At 45.8% G+C, this 13,936-nt stretch overlaps 3 protein-coding genes across 3 annotated transcripts; all 3 read right to left on the reverse strand.

Moving 5' to 3' along the window:
* Positions 1-386: 386 nt before the first annotated feature.
* Positions 387-2,678, reverse strand: SPPG_08134 (uncharacterized protein). Its single transcript, XM_016756289.1, has 4 exons — positions 2,366-2,678; positions 2,161-2,289; positions 1,088-2,002; positions 387-866 (listed from the first exon to the last, which is right to left on the reverse strand). The coding sequence occupies exons 1-4, from the start codon at positions 2,528-2,530 to the stop codon at positions 612-614; spliced, it is 1,464 nt and encodes a 487-aa protein (XP_016604586.1). The 5' UTR covers positions 2,531-2,678; the 3' UTR covers positions 387-611.
* Positions 2,679-5,554: 2,876 nt separating this feature from the next.
* On the reverse strand, positions 5,555-10,834 carry SPPG_08135 (PAS domain S-box protein; the record flags this gene model as incomplete). The annotated part of the gene is made up of 9 exons (XM_016756290.1): positions 5,555-7,537; positions 7,633-8,369; positions 8,458-8,818; positions 8,882-8,922; positions 9,001-9,078; positions 9,144-9,585; positions 9,649-9,721; positions 9,796-9,994; positions 10,116-10,834. 9 exons carry the CDS (start codon positions 10,832-10,834, stop codon positions 5,778-5,780), a joined length of 4,410 nt encoding a protein of 1,469 aa, XP_016604587.1. The 3' UTR covers positions 5,555-5,777.
* An 831-nt stretch (positions 10,835-11,665) lies between these two features.
* SPPG_08136 (uncharacterized protein) lies at positions 11,666-13,837 on the reverse strand. The gene is made up of 4 exons (XM_016756291.1): positions 13,703-13,837; positions 13,315-13,640; positions 12,211-13,251; positions 11,666-12,149 (listed from the first exon to the last, which is right to left on the reverse strand). Exons 2-4 carry the CDS (start codon positions 13,524-13,526, stop codon positions 11,837-11,839), a joined length of 1,566 nt encoding a protein of 521 aa, XP_016604588.1. The 5' UTR covers positions 13,527-13,640; positions 13,703-13,837; the 3' UTR covers positions 11,666-11,836.
* Positions 13,838-13,936: the final 99 nt, after the last annotated feature.

Consider the following 13,936-nt stretch of genomic DNA (forward strand, 5'->3'; position numbering starts at 1 on the left):
TCCAAGGGCATTGTGGTGTGAATGTGGATCCGTTCGGAAGTTTGGATTTTGGTGAAGTTTTCTGTTCTAAACTTTCCTAGTAGTTTTGTAAACTCTCAGGTTCTGAATGTTCAACAGCTAAATCCGGATATTGAAGAACTGTTGTGTCGAAAACTGTCTGCAACCCATCGCTGTAGAACATGATGTGCACCTATACTGGTGATATGCTGGCTCCATTCAAAAAGACATGAATGGAAATGGACTTTAGATGCCAGTTGGACTAGATCATAAAAGCGTCAGTCCAAACCTTGCAAGGTATAAACAAATGAAATAGGTCAAAAGGCCATTTGAAAGTTTATACCTCCCACAGAAAGCAGAAAGGAATACACAACAAAAAATACACAAAATCCATCCTCTAAGTAGTTTATAAAATGTATACATATAAAAAACTCCACCGCTCGCACGCACAAAATCCTTGTACAAATATTTCTATCGCTCATCCCATCATATGCACATTGTGGCAAAATGTTGACAAAAAGAAAACCAAAGAACATACCCATACAACACAACTGTTGCTTGTCCATTCGTTTTCCAAAAAGCCGTAAGACTACGTCATCCAACCCAACCCCCATCTACGTTGCAAAACAATACACCTCCATCCGACCACTGCCCCCCTCACTCCCCCATTCCATTCCTGAAACTGCAAATGCAACTTCCAAATCCTCTTGATCGGTAATCATGACCATTTCCCCGTCCTCGTCCTTGTACTTTAGCCGGAGAGCCCCGGTTTTGAACTTTTGTTGGATGCGTTCGATGAGTTCGGTGTGGGAGATGGTGTATGGGACCAGGAGAATTCGGGTGTCGGTATAATGTGCTTTCACTTTCACCTGTCACAAGGGGGTATTAGTTGATGATTGATGTGCTAAATTTCCAATGATATCCACAGTTGTCGCTATCCCCAGTAGGCTGTTACGAGTGCATTGGCGATAGCCTTCTGCAATCCGCAACCTCCTTTAATCCTTGCTTTCCAGCTGGTCTAGTATCTCTCGCACGATCACCCGCTGCATTTCTCCCACTGTTCTTGCCACCACTCGTTGACTCATCTTACCTTATCAGCGACGCTCGAGGTCGAGGAGAAAGCACTACTAACGGTACTCGCCGTATTGGCCCGCCGCAGCTCATTTCGTTGCACGGCTGGACGATTATACCGCTCATAATCATCGTCATTTCCGGCCAACTCATCGACAAGTTCATCAATAGGGTTAAATTCCGAAACTGGTGCGCGGGATCTGGAGGTTGTAGAGTAATCGTAATTTTCGTTGCGGTTCCGGGGAAGGGTGTTTGAGGCGAGGGAGGATGAACGGGCACGGACGCGGGAGGTCGTGTTTGACCGGCTAAGGGGTTCAGAACGGTTGAAGGTATCCGAGCGGCCCAGGCTGTCGGGGGCTGGGCGGCGGGGCATGGTGAAGGGAGACATTGCGCGGGTAGGTGAGTTTGTTGTGGCGGAGCGAACCGGTAGGCCACGGGTAGTAGCGCCGGAAATAGTGGCTGATTTGGCGAGGCCGCCACTAGCACCATTGGAGCGAGGCTCGAGCATGCGGCCCGTGGTTGCGGCTCGAGGTAGTGTCTTCATTTTAAGTTCACGGCCCGAGAATCCAGCGTAATTGTCAGTTGCCTCCACACTGGCAACGACTTTGGCTTTTCCGATATAATCTTTCTTGTCAGAGTTCTTGACTTTGCCCTTTGGAGGTCTGTAAATGAGGTCTGGCGGGAGGGCATAGGGGCCGAGGTATTCTGGAGCCCTCTCACCCATTTTGAGGGCTTCGTCCATATTTCCGAGGTCTTCTTGGGAATCTGATGGGGAGGGCCGGGAGCGGACAGCGTCGTCAAAATCTCTGTAGGCTTCGTTGGCTTGACCCATTGCTGCGAGACAGAGACCCCGATTGAAGGAGACTTTGGCCGAGTAGAGTTTGTAAGGGAGTCCGAGTTGGGCATAGTCTATAAACTGGTTTCCTCGAAGGTACTAGAGAGCGGGACGAATACAATGAGTAACAGTCCACGTAATGTGAAACCCAAGATTCCGGCTCGCCATCTTTTGGCAGCCAGAAACCCGCATTAACCCTAACTCTATCTGTAACCCCCAAAACCTGAACCTTCAAATTAGTCATCCACAACACTCACCGTCAGGGCGTCGTTAAAGTCGGCAAGACTGTCGTTGAGAGCATTTGAATTGTAAAGACAGACTCCGCGCATAAAGTAAGCGACTGCCAAAAACGGGTCACAAGCGACCGACCGAGTCAGCGCAGCAATCTGGCAAAATTCCAAATTCATAATGAGCATTCCACTCAATACAACACACATTCTTTTGCAAATTCGCAATACGTACAGCCTCGTCAAGCAGTCCCATATTTACAAACGTCATTGCAATATTAAAGTGAATCTTGCTCGTGTCTGCAATCTGCTCGAAAGCGCGGAGTGCTCCGTCAAAGTCTCCATTCTCGTATGCCTCCACGCCCACCACCCACTGCGTGAGTTCCACCTTGAGAGCCATCAACGGATGGACAAGGACAATGGGAGAACGAGAAGAAAGGTATCCACTGTATATAACAGAAATATATAAAAAAAGGAAAAAAGCCGATGGAAAGGAAATGACCAATTGCCAACTCAACAAATACTAAAATAACCGTGGGAAAAAAATGCCCAGAACCTGCAGTTGGAAAATAAGTTTGGAAGCCGTTTTGGAATGAAACACAAATCATGTGACACGAGAGACGGCTACGGCAAGTGGCAAATGGGAAGAAGGCTCTAGACACGGGGGAGACAGTGTTTCAGATGATGGTTTCACATGTATACACAATGTGTCATTCAGTGTCCGCGGATTTAAGCGCAAGTTTATGGAATATCAACTGCTTTTATTCAACGGAGACTTGCGAGGGGGGACATTGATGGGATTGTTAGTTGCATTGTATGAGAATGATTGTTACTGACTGTTATTTAGTATCGGAATGCACCGAGCATTGAGCGGAGGAATGAAGCAATGTCAAGTAACAAAGTGTGCTTTGTAGGTCTAGGCACATTCTGTTTGAGTTCCAAACGTTGACCACGGACAGAAGCGCATCTAGAAACAACATGACAGGATATCACTCACTTTGCACATGGCACACACACATGAAGGCAATACATGTATCCATTAGCTTTTAGTCAAGCAGCATTCCATTGACCAAGTCTTAATTACTCATATCCAAAATGTACACATTCGCATCCAATATCCCTTGAGCATGTGTATCCCTTGAACATTTCCCTTGAGGATAGGTATCCACGTCCAATCACATGGGAAATTGACCGTTGCATCCCGTAGATGTATATTGGGATAAAGGATCTAAAGGGACAAGAGGAGGGGCATGATCCCAATCGATTCCAAATCCAGATGAACATTGGGTTCGATGAAATTGCTGTTTGTTAGAAAGCATCGTGAAACAAGTTGCAAAAGCGTATCTCAAGTACTTTCCAGCAACGTATCAAAAACAAAAGATTGCTTACACACGAATGCTATTCCCTAGCTCCATCAAGCGAGGATTCCATCACCAACCTTCTGGAACCACACACACACAGCCACTTGAACACGCGCATGATGCTATTGGTCAAAACCCACATCACATGGACCCACATGCCATTTTTCTTCCTATATAAACCCCTCTGATCACATTTCTTTTTCCAATCAACTCATTTCAAAAGGCCCGTTTATTGTGGAGAGTTTGCGAAATATATATGGCATATCTTCTCCCTACCACGGATGGAATAAACCTGAGATTGAATATAAAGCGTCTCCCAGCTGGAAAGGATTCTTTTTTTCAGTGGAATTTTGTTATTTCCTTACCAGGAGACGCACAGCTTTTTATTGCAACCCACTATGTGGACATTGGAATACTCTAAGCCGATGGGTCATTATGAATTTGGATGGAAATGTTGCTGAATGCTTGCATCTGCCCTTTTGCAATAATGGTCATGATCCAAGTCTTTTGAATCCATTCCCATGCATAGTGTGGAGGCGATTGAAAATGGCACTGTGACCCATTATTATCCGGATCAATCCGGTTAATCATATCGCATATTCAGAACCCCCTTCTATCGCTCAGATTGGTGTGGCATGCATGTAATGTTTTTTTTTTTAAACTGCGGTGAGGCGCATGCCAAAGGTCTATAAAAGGGGGGCCTTTTCCCTCTTTCCTCTTTACCCATCCTCGACTCGAAGCATCTGCGCAACGCTCATTGCGACCCACATTGCAACCTCATAGCGACCCACACAACCTCATCGCGACTCGGTCAACCATGAGAACGCCGATGTGGTGGTGTCGAGGACCTCGACCGCCCGACAGCAACCGTGACCAGAACCAGTGGCAACCAATCGGATCTGATAACAAAACCTACTATTATGCTGCCACATTAGTTGAGCTTGGTTGGTATGTATCGATGGCATTTCTTGCATTTCTTGTCATCGGGTCATCTTCTGACATGCAGTTTTTTTCTCTAGTCTCCAAGCCTTGTCACTGAACATCCTCCAGCTTGCGAGTCTCCCCAATGTTGCGAAGACTCTGGCTTCAATGCCATCAAGAGTTCTGGATCAAGGCCTAGTAGGGACCGTGTGTGGTGGTGGGCAGTTATCCGGTTAGAACCAACCGTTACGTATTGCGTGTATAATTGCCTAGTAGTAGCTTAGTTAGCTTTTCCGAACCGGTTGTCGCCGGTTTATTCCCTGGTGTAGTAGCTAGTGCCAGTTTCTGTCACATCTACACTATCGCATTGAACTCGTTTGAATGAACGATACGCAGAAATGAAGGAAACACGTGACACTTCACATGATCCGCCACCACAGCCACATTCGACTTTTCTTTAAATACGGGCGATCAACTTTAGTTTTTGTTTTTACGCGGAATTTGGGATTTGCTCAACCAGAATTGCCAGTGTAGGTCCAATGGGCATTGAATTCCCGCGTAGAGTCGACGAGGGGCCAAAAGTAATCCGCTGTATGTATTTTGGTGGTCAGTGTGATAGTCACGGTCCCGATATTTTACGTTACAAAAGTTTTTTTCGCATTTGGGGCATGATTGTGTTTTTTGATTTGTCGTTGTTGTGAAGATGTGAGGTGGGTTGTGTGGAGTTGTTACTAATGGTGATGAGTTTGAAAGCAACGCAGACAAGTGATGATGCTTTGCGATGTTGCGAATGGACTATGTATTTATCGAAAATGCCAACTTACGCAACCTTTTGGCTTTTCTGGTAATACGTACCGTTCATTATGGGTATTCGTTACGCGGTATGGCCAAGATAAATGCACGCTCCGTGTGCTTTATAACGTATGGTTCATAATGAAGTTGTGTCGCTTAATGATGGGGATTGTTTGCATTTTGAGTGTGCTTCAAATGTTTTCTTGACAGCATGCAGGTGCATGCTGTTGGGCATTAGATTTTGGGGCAGTAAGGCTTTTGGCATTTGGTCAACTCTTGAATATCAAGCAATGGTCTTGTGGGTATTCCTCAACGATCATACATGGACAGACAAGCAGGGACTGATTATTCACCTTTGTGGATTTCTCAAGTATTGCTATGTGTATGTTTATATTCACTACCTATTTGATATATACGTTCTGGTGTCAGGTTCTTTTTTTCTATCCAATATTTTACTCCAACGCTATAAATCAAACACTAGATAAACAAAAGCCGTTATAAACAAACCACCTAGCTCGGACCTCAATAAAAAAAACCGCTTTTTCCAAAAACTCTTCTTTTGAACTCTGACGCTTAGGTCTTGCCCGCACACAACACCTGAATCTTTTCAAAAAGCTCCTCCTTATCATACGGCTTCACAACCCACTCATCCATACCAACCTGCATAGCTCGTTCCAAATACGCTCCTCTGGCATTCCCAGTAACAGCAACAATGGGTACCCTCCCAACAAGGACCCCCTCCTTTTCCCAAGCCCGAATCCGTTCGGCAGCACCTAGTCCATCCAAAATAGGCATTTCGAGATCCATGAGAATGATATCGTATGTGGTTTGCCGGAGCATGTCGAGGGCTTCTTGGCCGTTATTGGCGATATGGGATGTATGGCCTTGACGATCTAGATGGCGTTTTAGGACTTTTTGGTTCACGAGGTTATCTTCTACTATAAGGATTTTGTAAACGTTTTTGCTAGTATCGAGTCGTGGTGGTTTTGTTGTTGTTGTTGTTGTTGATGGTGTACATTGTCGGACGAGAACTGTAAATGTCCATTCTGTATTGGAGGGGTTGGAAAGCACCGTCATGGTCCCACCCATGAGTTCCACGATACGTTTCGAGACGAATAGACTTAGATTTGGGGAATTGTAGTCTGTGTAGGTTTTATGGGTTGTTGGGAGCGTAAGGTGGTTTCGTGTTGGTGTTGTTTCGACGAGTTTGTAGATTAGGTAGAGTGTATTATCGAGGTTGGATGTGTCGATGGTGACGGTAATGTGTTTTGTGTGGGCGGTTTCGAGAGAAACGAGGGCGTTGGAGATTAGGTTCATGAGAACTTGGGAGATACGCATTGGATCTCCCGTAACGTTTTCCAGAGTGTTTTTGATATGAATCTCCCATTGAATGTTTTTGGTTTTCATTTCGTTTACGAGTTCCATGTGGGGGTCGAAACGGGTGTTGGTTAATACGAGGAGGTCAAAACCTAATTTGGAGACGTTGAGAACGTCGTCTGCGATTTTTTTTTGGTGGCGGGCGCAGAGTGTTATTGTTTTTGTTGCTTCGAGGTTGTTTGCTAGTTCGGTTTTTAGCCAAGTGTCCTTTTCGTCGTTTTCATTCTCGTCAGTGTCGTGATGAGAGTGACGAGATGAATCCTCCTCCAATCGCTCCCGTATCCGCTCCAAACTCGCTTGAATCAAATCCGCACTATTATAAATCCCATTCAAAGGATTCCGCCACTCATGACAGGCCATATCAATAAACCTTTCCTGCTGTTTCTTGACATGTTCAGCATCTTCTGCTCGTTTGCGTAATTGTCGTTCAACAAGTTGCATGACTTGATATTTCTCTCGTTCGAGTTTTTTCGTAATGCTTAGATCGGTTATACTGCCTACGGCGCCTAGGACGTCTGTACCATTTTTTTCAATGGTCCATTGAGCGAGGCACCAGCGTTCTGTACCGTCTGGATAGTTTTTTGCCCAGCGGAATTCCATTTTAAAGGGTGTCCCCTTTGCAAGACTTTTATTCCAACTGGCAATGACTTGGTCCTTATCATCGGGATGAATGGACATTAAATGGTGTCGACAGTCGGGATCGAGCGTTTTATCATGTCCAGTGATTTCCCACCATTTGTCGTTGGTGTATGTAACGGTTCCGTCCACGGTGGTACGGAATATACCCACTGGAGCAAGATTGGCGAGGGTTTTGTACCGGGCTTGACTTTCTGCTAATGATTTGGTTTGGATGTCGATACGGTTTTGCAGGGATTTACGGAGGTGGCCTAGTTCGAGGTGGGTTGTGATTCTTGCGACGAGTTCTTTGGCGCTAAAGGGTTTGACGAGGTAGTCGTCTTCATAAACAAAAGAATGTCAACTTTTTCCATCCAAGGGTATTATAAACAAAAAACTCGTTCATTTGTTGTTTTCTTTTTTTTTTTTGACTTACCGGCACCTGCATTCAACCCCTCATAAAGTGCCTCAGCACCCGCTCGAGCACTCACCAAAATAACCGGCAAACATCTCGTCTCATTCCGACTCTTTAGAGCCTTTATCAACTCAAATCCATCCAACCCAGGCATCATCACATCCGATAGAACCAAATCGGGTGGATCGGATAATGCGAGTTGGAGGGCTTGGGTTCCGTCTTTTGCGTGGGTTACGCGCCAGTTTTGGTGTATTAGGAGTGAGGTGATGTAGGACCTTATATCTGCGTTATCGTCTACCAAGAGGATTCTGGGTCGATTTGTTGTGGTTGTGGTTGTGTTGTCGGGTAAAGAGGGCGGAGAAGACTCTTCATCATTCCACGTTTCTAAATCTTGTACAAAAGTCCTCGCAAAACTACTAGGCCCGTCTTGTCGTTTCTCAGATTCGATTTGACTTGGTAAATGCTCCCTCCCGACTGGAATCACGACTTGGAACGTACTCCCCTCCCCAAGGACACTCGAAACCCTAATACTCCCTCCATGGAGTTTAACGAGTTCATTGGCGAGTGCTAACCCGATTCCAGTTCCTTCTCCGCCACGTCCCTTGTGGTTTTGGATTGTGTGGAATCTGTCAAAGAGTTTGGGGAGGTGGTCCGCGGGGATTCCTAGACCTGTGTCGGTTACGGAAAAGTAGATTTGGGTGTCGGTTCGGGTGAGTGTAATGTGGATCTTGCCTTGAAGGGTATACTTGTATGCATTGCTATTTTAGAAAATACAAGTTTTGTTTTGTTTTTGGTTAACTAGAGTCTTTATCGGCGGTAATAAAAAACAAATAAAAAAAAACATACCTCACAAGATTAAACACAATCTTCTCCCACAACTCTGCATCGACCCACACACCCCCAACCTCATCACACTCTACACAAAACTCCAACCCAGCCTTCTCAACAGCAGCCCGAAACACACTCGCCAAATCTCTCGTAAGGCATCCTAAATCCGTTTCACGAAACACACCTTGCATACCACCCGCTTCAACTTTGGATACATCCAATAGGGAATTCACCATTTTTAATAACCGGGTTCCGTTTTTGGTGATTGCTACTAGGTGGGATTTTAGGGGGTCTGGTAAGGGGTTTGAAAGGGCTTGGGCGCTTGTTCCTAGGATTAGGGTCAGTGGTGTTCGGAGCTCGTGGGAGATGGACTGAAAAACTGGGAATGCGTTTTAGAGTTAGAGTAGGTGTCTGTTTGAAATGTATGTTAAAGGAGACTTACAAGTTGTTTTGGCGTGATCGAGTTCTGCTAGTTTTTTGGCACTAGATGGTTGTTTTTTCCATTTCAGGAGTCGTCAACATTTATGCAAAATTAATGTAGATGTGTTGAATACAACGTACCGGGTAACTTGCTCTTCATGAGATCGCGCACTCGTCAACGACGCACCAAGGTGGCGTACAAGCAACTCTACAAACGTCCTATCCAAAAATAAAGAAACAATAAACACCAAGATTCAAATTACCAAAACAAACAATAAACAAACCTATACTCTCCACAAAACCGACTCCGCGCACTCACACCCAACACGACCACCCCTTCACACCGTCCACCACTCCACACAGGGGCAACAACAGCCGTTTTGGGTATATCCCCCCACCCCCGTCTAGGCAACGTTTCCCTAATCTCCCCAATCTCAATCACCATCATCTCAGACTTTTGTAAAGCTTCTTCAAAAGGCCATGGACAGTCTATACCCGGTTGTATTATCTTTGGGGCAGCGATATGGGGGAGGGGTATACCCGCCGTACTAGCGAGTTCGAACCCATTGTTACTGGATTGGTAAAATAGGGCAAAGGGGAGGTCGTAGGGGTTGGAGGATATGATTGTTGCGGCGGTTTCGTAGACGGTTGTTGTGGTTCGGGTGCTGGCCAGGTGGGTTGAGAGTTCGCGGAGGGTTCGGAGACGGCGGCTGGCCAGGCAGCGATCTATAAGTTTTTGAATGTTGAGTAAATATGTAACGTAGGTAAATACGTAAAATGTTTGTTTACCTGTTGTTTCAAAGGCGGGGTTTAACCAACCCCCAATAGACCCATTTTCTTGTCGAATCGGTATAAAAGACCACTAAAATCCCACCCAAAAACCAGAATAAACAAACTAGTGAAAAACAAAAACCCACAAAAACAAAATAAACAAACCGTAAAATACCCCTCCTCTTTAAACCCAAACCTCTCAACAAACAACCTCTGTTCCGTCACAAAATGCGTTTCCCCATTCCATACTTTACCCACAATGGGTTGTACGATATCGTCCCAGAGTTCTGCCCAGAATTCTCGACCAGAGATTCCAAAACCGTGTGGGTGTTTATTTCCAGTGATGGGTACGTATCCGTCATTACTAGAAATTTAAAAACATTTTTGTGAGAAAAGAATGCCCATATGTGAGAGGTAGAAACAAAAGGTGTTTTATAAGAATTTTTCTTTCTATATTGCTTTTTTTATTTTTTTTTTTTACGTACTAGATCAAGGTCATCTCTTTCCCCCACCAAATCGACATTGGAAACGAACTCGAAAGGACGACACTCAACACTGTCAAAAACGAATTTGGCCAGCTCGACATGGGGCCTAATGGTGTTTTACTCCAGTCTTTTGTGTACAGGAGGTGAGATGTTTTGCTTTGCGAGGGGTTTAGGAGGCGGAGGGTTGGGAAGATGGGTTGGGATTTGTGGGCTTCTGGGGTTGGTGGGGGGCTTGTTGGGTGGTGTGTTTGAGTTACGGTGCTTTGGATGCGGTGGGGAGAAGTTTCGACGATTGGTTCTTGTTGATGGTTTCGTAATGGAAGGTTACTTTCTTGATTGTCAACTTGCTCTTCAAGCCGCATAGCCTCGATATTGTCAACAACCCCCATCACATCCTGTCCATCCCTTCCCTTCCGTTCATCACATATCTTGTTCTCATCCTTGACCCACCCCCGCACAACAACAACACCCTCCACATCAACCCCCTCAAAAACCACCTCCCCAACCCCCCAAACCCACAACCCCCGTCTCCCCATCCCACTCCAAAACCACTCTCGAACCCCCTCACGATCGACAAACCCATCGAAAAAACTGTCTTGGAACGTTCCGAGGGATTTGAGAGCTTGATTTGCGTATAGGATTTCGTGCGTTGGTGAGAGGATTAGGTGCGGGGTGCGTAGTGTTGAGAGGTAGGTCGTTAGAGATGGGAAGGGTGTCATGGTTTGGATATGTATTGTTTTGTTTTTTTTTGTAACTTTCAAGGTTGGAGGATCTGCAAAAAGACGCTTATAACATCCCACTCAATAAACAAAAGATACCGATAACCCAAACCTTTTCTATTGATATAAACCTCGTATTTATTTTTCTATTTCCAAGCCTTTAACTTTTCTTTCTTTTTGCTCTTCTTTTTTGTTGCTTCTCCTCCGTTTCCTCCGCTCCCCCCCTCCACGCCCTCCGCAATAAAAACACCTTTTGTATCGAATACAAAGCAGGGCAGCGGGTTTGAACTGGTGTTTATGGTTGCAATCACCAAGTAGTCAAATAAGCCATATCATCAAACCTGGTTGACATATGCATTACAATGTTTATTGCTATGTTTTGGTCGATCGACGACATTTGATGCGATGGTGCAATGCAACAAAAAAAGAAATGCACAGTCACAAAGCATAACACGGATAAACTTGGGCGTATGAGGGTGTATAAGACGGGAGAATGGATTTTATAGTTCCCAGTAGGATGGCTATTGGACATTTGAGATATACAAAAAAGATGGGGGACATCCCCTCGGGTTTTTTACTATTCCCAAAACAAAACTTGCCAATAAACGATACGAGTGTTGTGTGCTGCATGGGTGGGTCTAGATTCCCTTTTCCCTTTTCCTTTTTTTGCTAGGTCAAAGCGACATGGGTGTTCATGTGTGATCGGCTCAGTTTCTGATTGGATTTGACACACAGTTACTTGTATGGCAATTGCTATCGTAACGGGATATTGCCTCATAAACCACGTTTAGGCAATTTCAACACTTGGCAACTTCACACGTGCATAAAAAGGGCCAATTGCACTGTAAAAATAACCGACGGATTTTGTCATTCCCCATTGCACACAATGCACATTGGACATGTTCGTTGCAAAAAGGGGGGAATATATTCGTTCACATATCATGATTCGCAACGACACAAAAGACAACATACTACATGCAAAAACTGACAAACACAAACGATTTAAAAGGCCTTGTGCTCCAACATCATATCATTCTGAGGAGGCAAGCCAACGCAGGCACGGAAAATGTTTTCCATAGCAGCACGCTGCTTGGCTAACGCGTTCACGACCGGAGTGCCGGGGGGAACCATGGGAGCCTTGAGCATGTAGCTGAGGACAGACAAGACGGCATGGAAAGGAGCGTACTCGGTCATGTCGTCCGTCTTGTACTCGATACGCGTCATCAACTCGGTGATGATGGTCAAGTCGAGAATGAGGGGAGACGCAAGAAGCGAGTCCTCACAGACATTGTAGAGGGAAATCGTGTTGCGACCACTGCACACAAAAAAGTAAGCTCCTTTATCCACTAATGCACAAACCAAAAAAAAATACCTACCCCATGAAAATCTCGCTCACGTACTCGTCCAGAGCACGCTTACTGTCACCTACAGAGGGACAGTACTTGATGACCACAATGTGGTCAGGGTGCTCGCCCTTCTTGTACAGGATATGGTTGGCAGCCACCATGTCGTCAACCACATTACTCTTTGAAATCTCCTTGGAACGGAACTGCTGAGGAGCCGACAAGTTCTTTCCGTCATTGTTGCCAAGATGGTTGTAACTGGTAATGGCAATGGGCTTGATACCCGCATTGACCAAAAAGTCCACCATGACCGACTTGACCTTTGTCTGGCCACTCTTGAAATCGTCACCGCCAATGTAGACACGCTCTTGCTCCGCGAGCTGGATGGCACCAGGAACAAAGGTGTTTTGGGGACTGCCGTTCACAAACGGAGTCTTTTCCAGGATACTGGCGACGGCAAAGATTGTCGAAGGAGCCACTTCTTCATGGCCGTTTTTAATGGATGCCAAAAGGTTCTCGGCCGTGTCATTGACGCCAGGGATGATGCTCGAGAAGCGCTCCGTGTTGGCGGTCCAGAGGACAATGACCTTGTCAAGACTGTGCAGAGCCTTAAAGTCGCGAATGTCCTTGCGGATCTGCTCCAAATGGTCTTGCTTGGTACCCTTGAGGACATTGTCCGCACGGTCGCTCTGGTTGGCGGCAATATAGTCGGGGTAGTAAATGGAGGGCAAGGGTTGGAGTCCCTCCATTTCGTCACGGACTTGACGCTGAAGGTCGTATTCAAGGACCTTTGCGCGCTCCATGGCTTGCGCCAAATTGGCAGAGCTAATGTCCCAACCACCCAACACCAAGTCATTGGGGTGGACCATGGGAAGGATGTCGCTAAAAGGGATAAAGACATCTTGGCCCTTTTCGTCGGTACCCAACTTGAGGGTGGACGCTTGGGTGACAGAGCCGTAATAGTTGGGCGCCTGAACGCCTTCCTTTGTGCGCCAGTGAATGTTGCGGCGGTTCGCAATGATGGAAGCCGTGAGGGTGGAGCCATTGTTACCACCCCAGCCGACCATCATGAGACTGTTGACGTTGTTGAATCAGTATATATTTTTCTTAGTAATTCAAAAAAACAGAGACACCTACCCGACACGAGGAACGCCGCGAGCGACACGGAATTGATACGTTTTTTCAGTGGGAACGACAGTGATTTTGCCGTCCACCTTGTGAACCTTGGAGTCACGGTAGACATAGGTAGATTCAATATGGTCATCCGTGTAGACCACATTGTCTGATTGAACACGGAAAAGCTCCGAGACAGAGCCAGAAGCTTCAAATTGAGTTTGATGGGGAGCCATTTGTAAAAGAGTAAAAGAGTGATGACTAATTGTCTTTTTAAGCTGTTTTTGGTTTGGGGGTAGTGCGCTTGCCTCCCCTGTGTTGGTTGTGAGACGAGTAGAGCTGATTTGAGACTATCAAAACAAGAGTGAGATATCCAGTCCCATAACAAGAATAAAGAAGAGAGAATACATACACGTTTTGACGACTGTTCCCCTGTGGGTAAAAGAGAAAGAAGATGTGTGGTTTGTTCACAACAGAAAGAGATGAGAGAGATGATGAGAAACTAAAAACGAGGGCGGAGAGACAATCCCTCCCCTTTTTATAGTGAATGGAGCGTGAGAAATAAACGCGTAAAAGATGGGGAACGGGCCGTGCCGCTTTTTGCACAAATTTGCGTGTAAAATGAGAGCCCATGGCGGGCGCAAGT

The sequence above is a fragment of the Spizellomyces punctatus genome, assembly GCF_000182565.1.
Source record: "Spizellomyces punctatus DAOM BR117 chromosome Unknown supercont1.19, whole genome shotgun sequence".
Lineage (NCBI taxonomy): Eukaryota > Fungi > Chytridiomycota > Chytridiomycetes > Spizellomycetales > Spizellomycetaceae > Spizellomyces > Spizellomyces punctatus.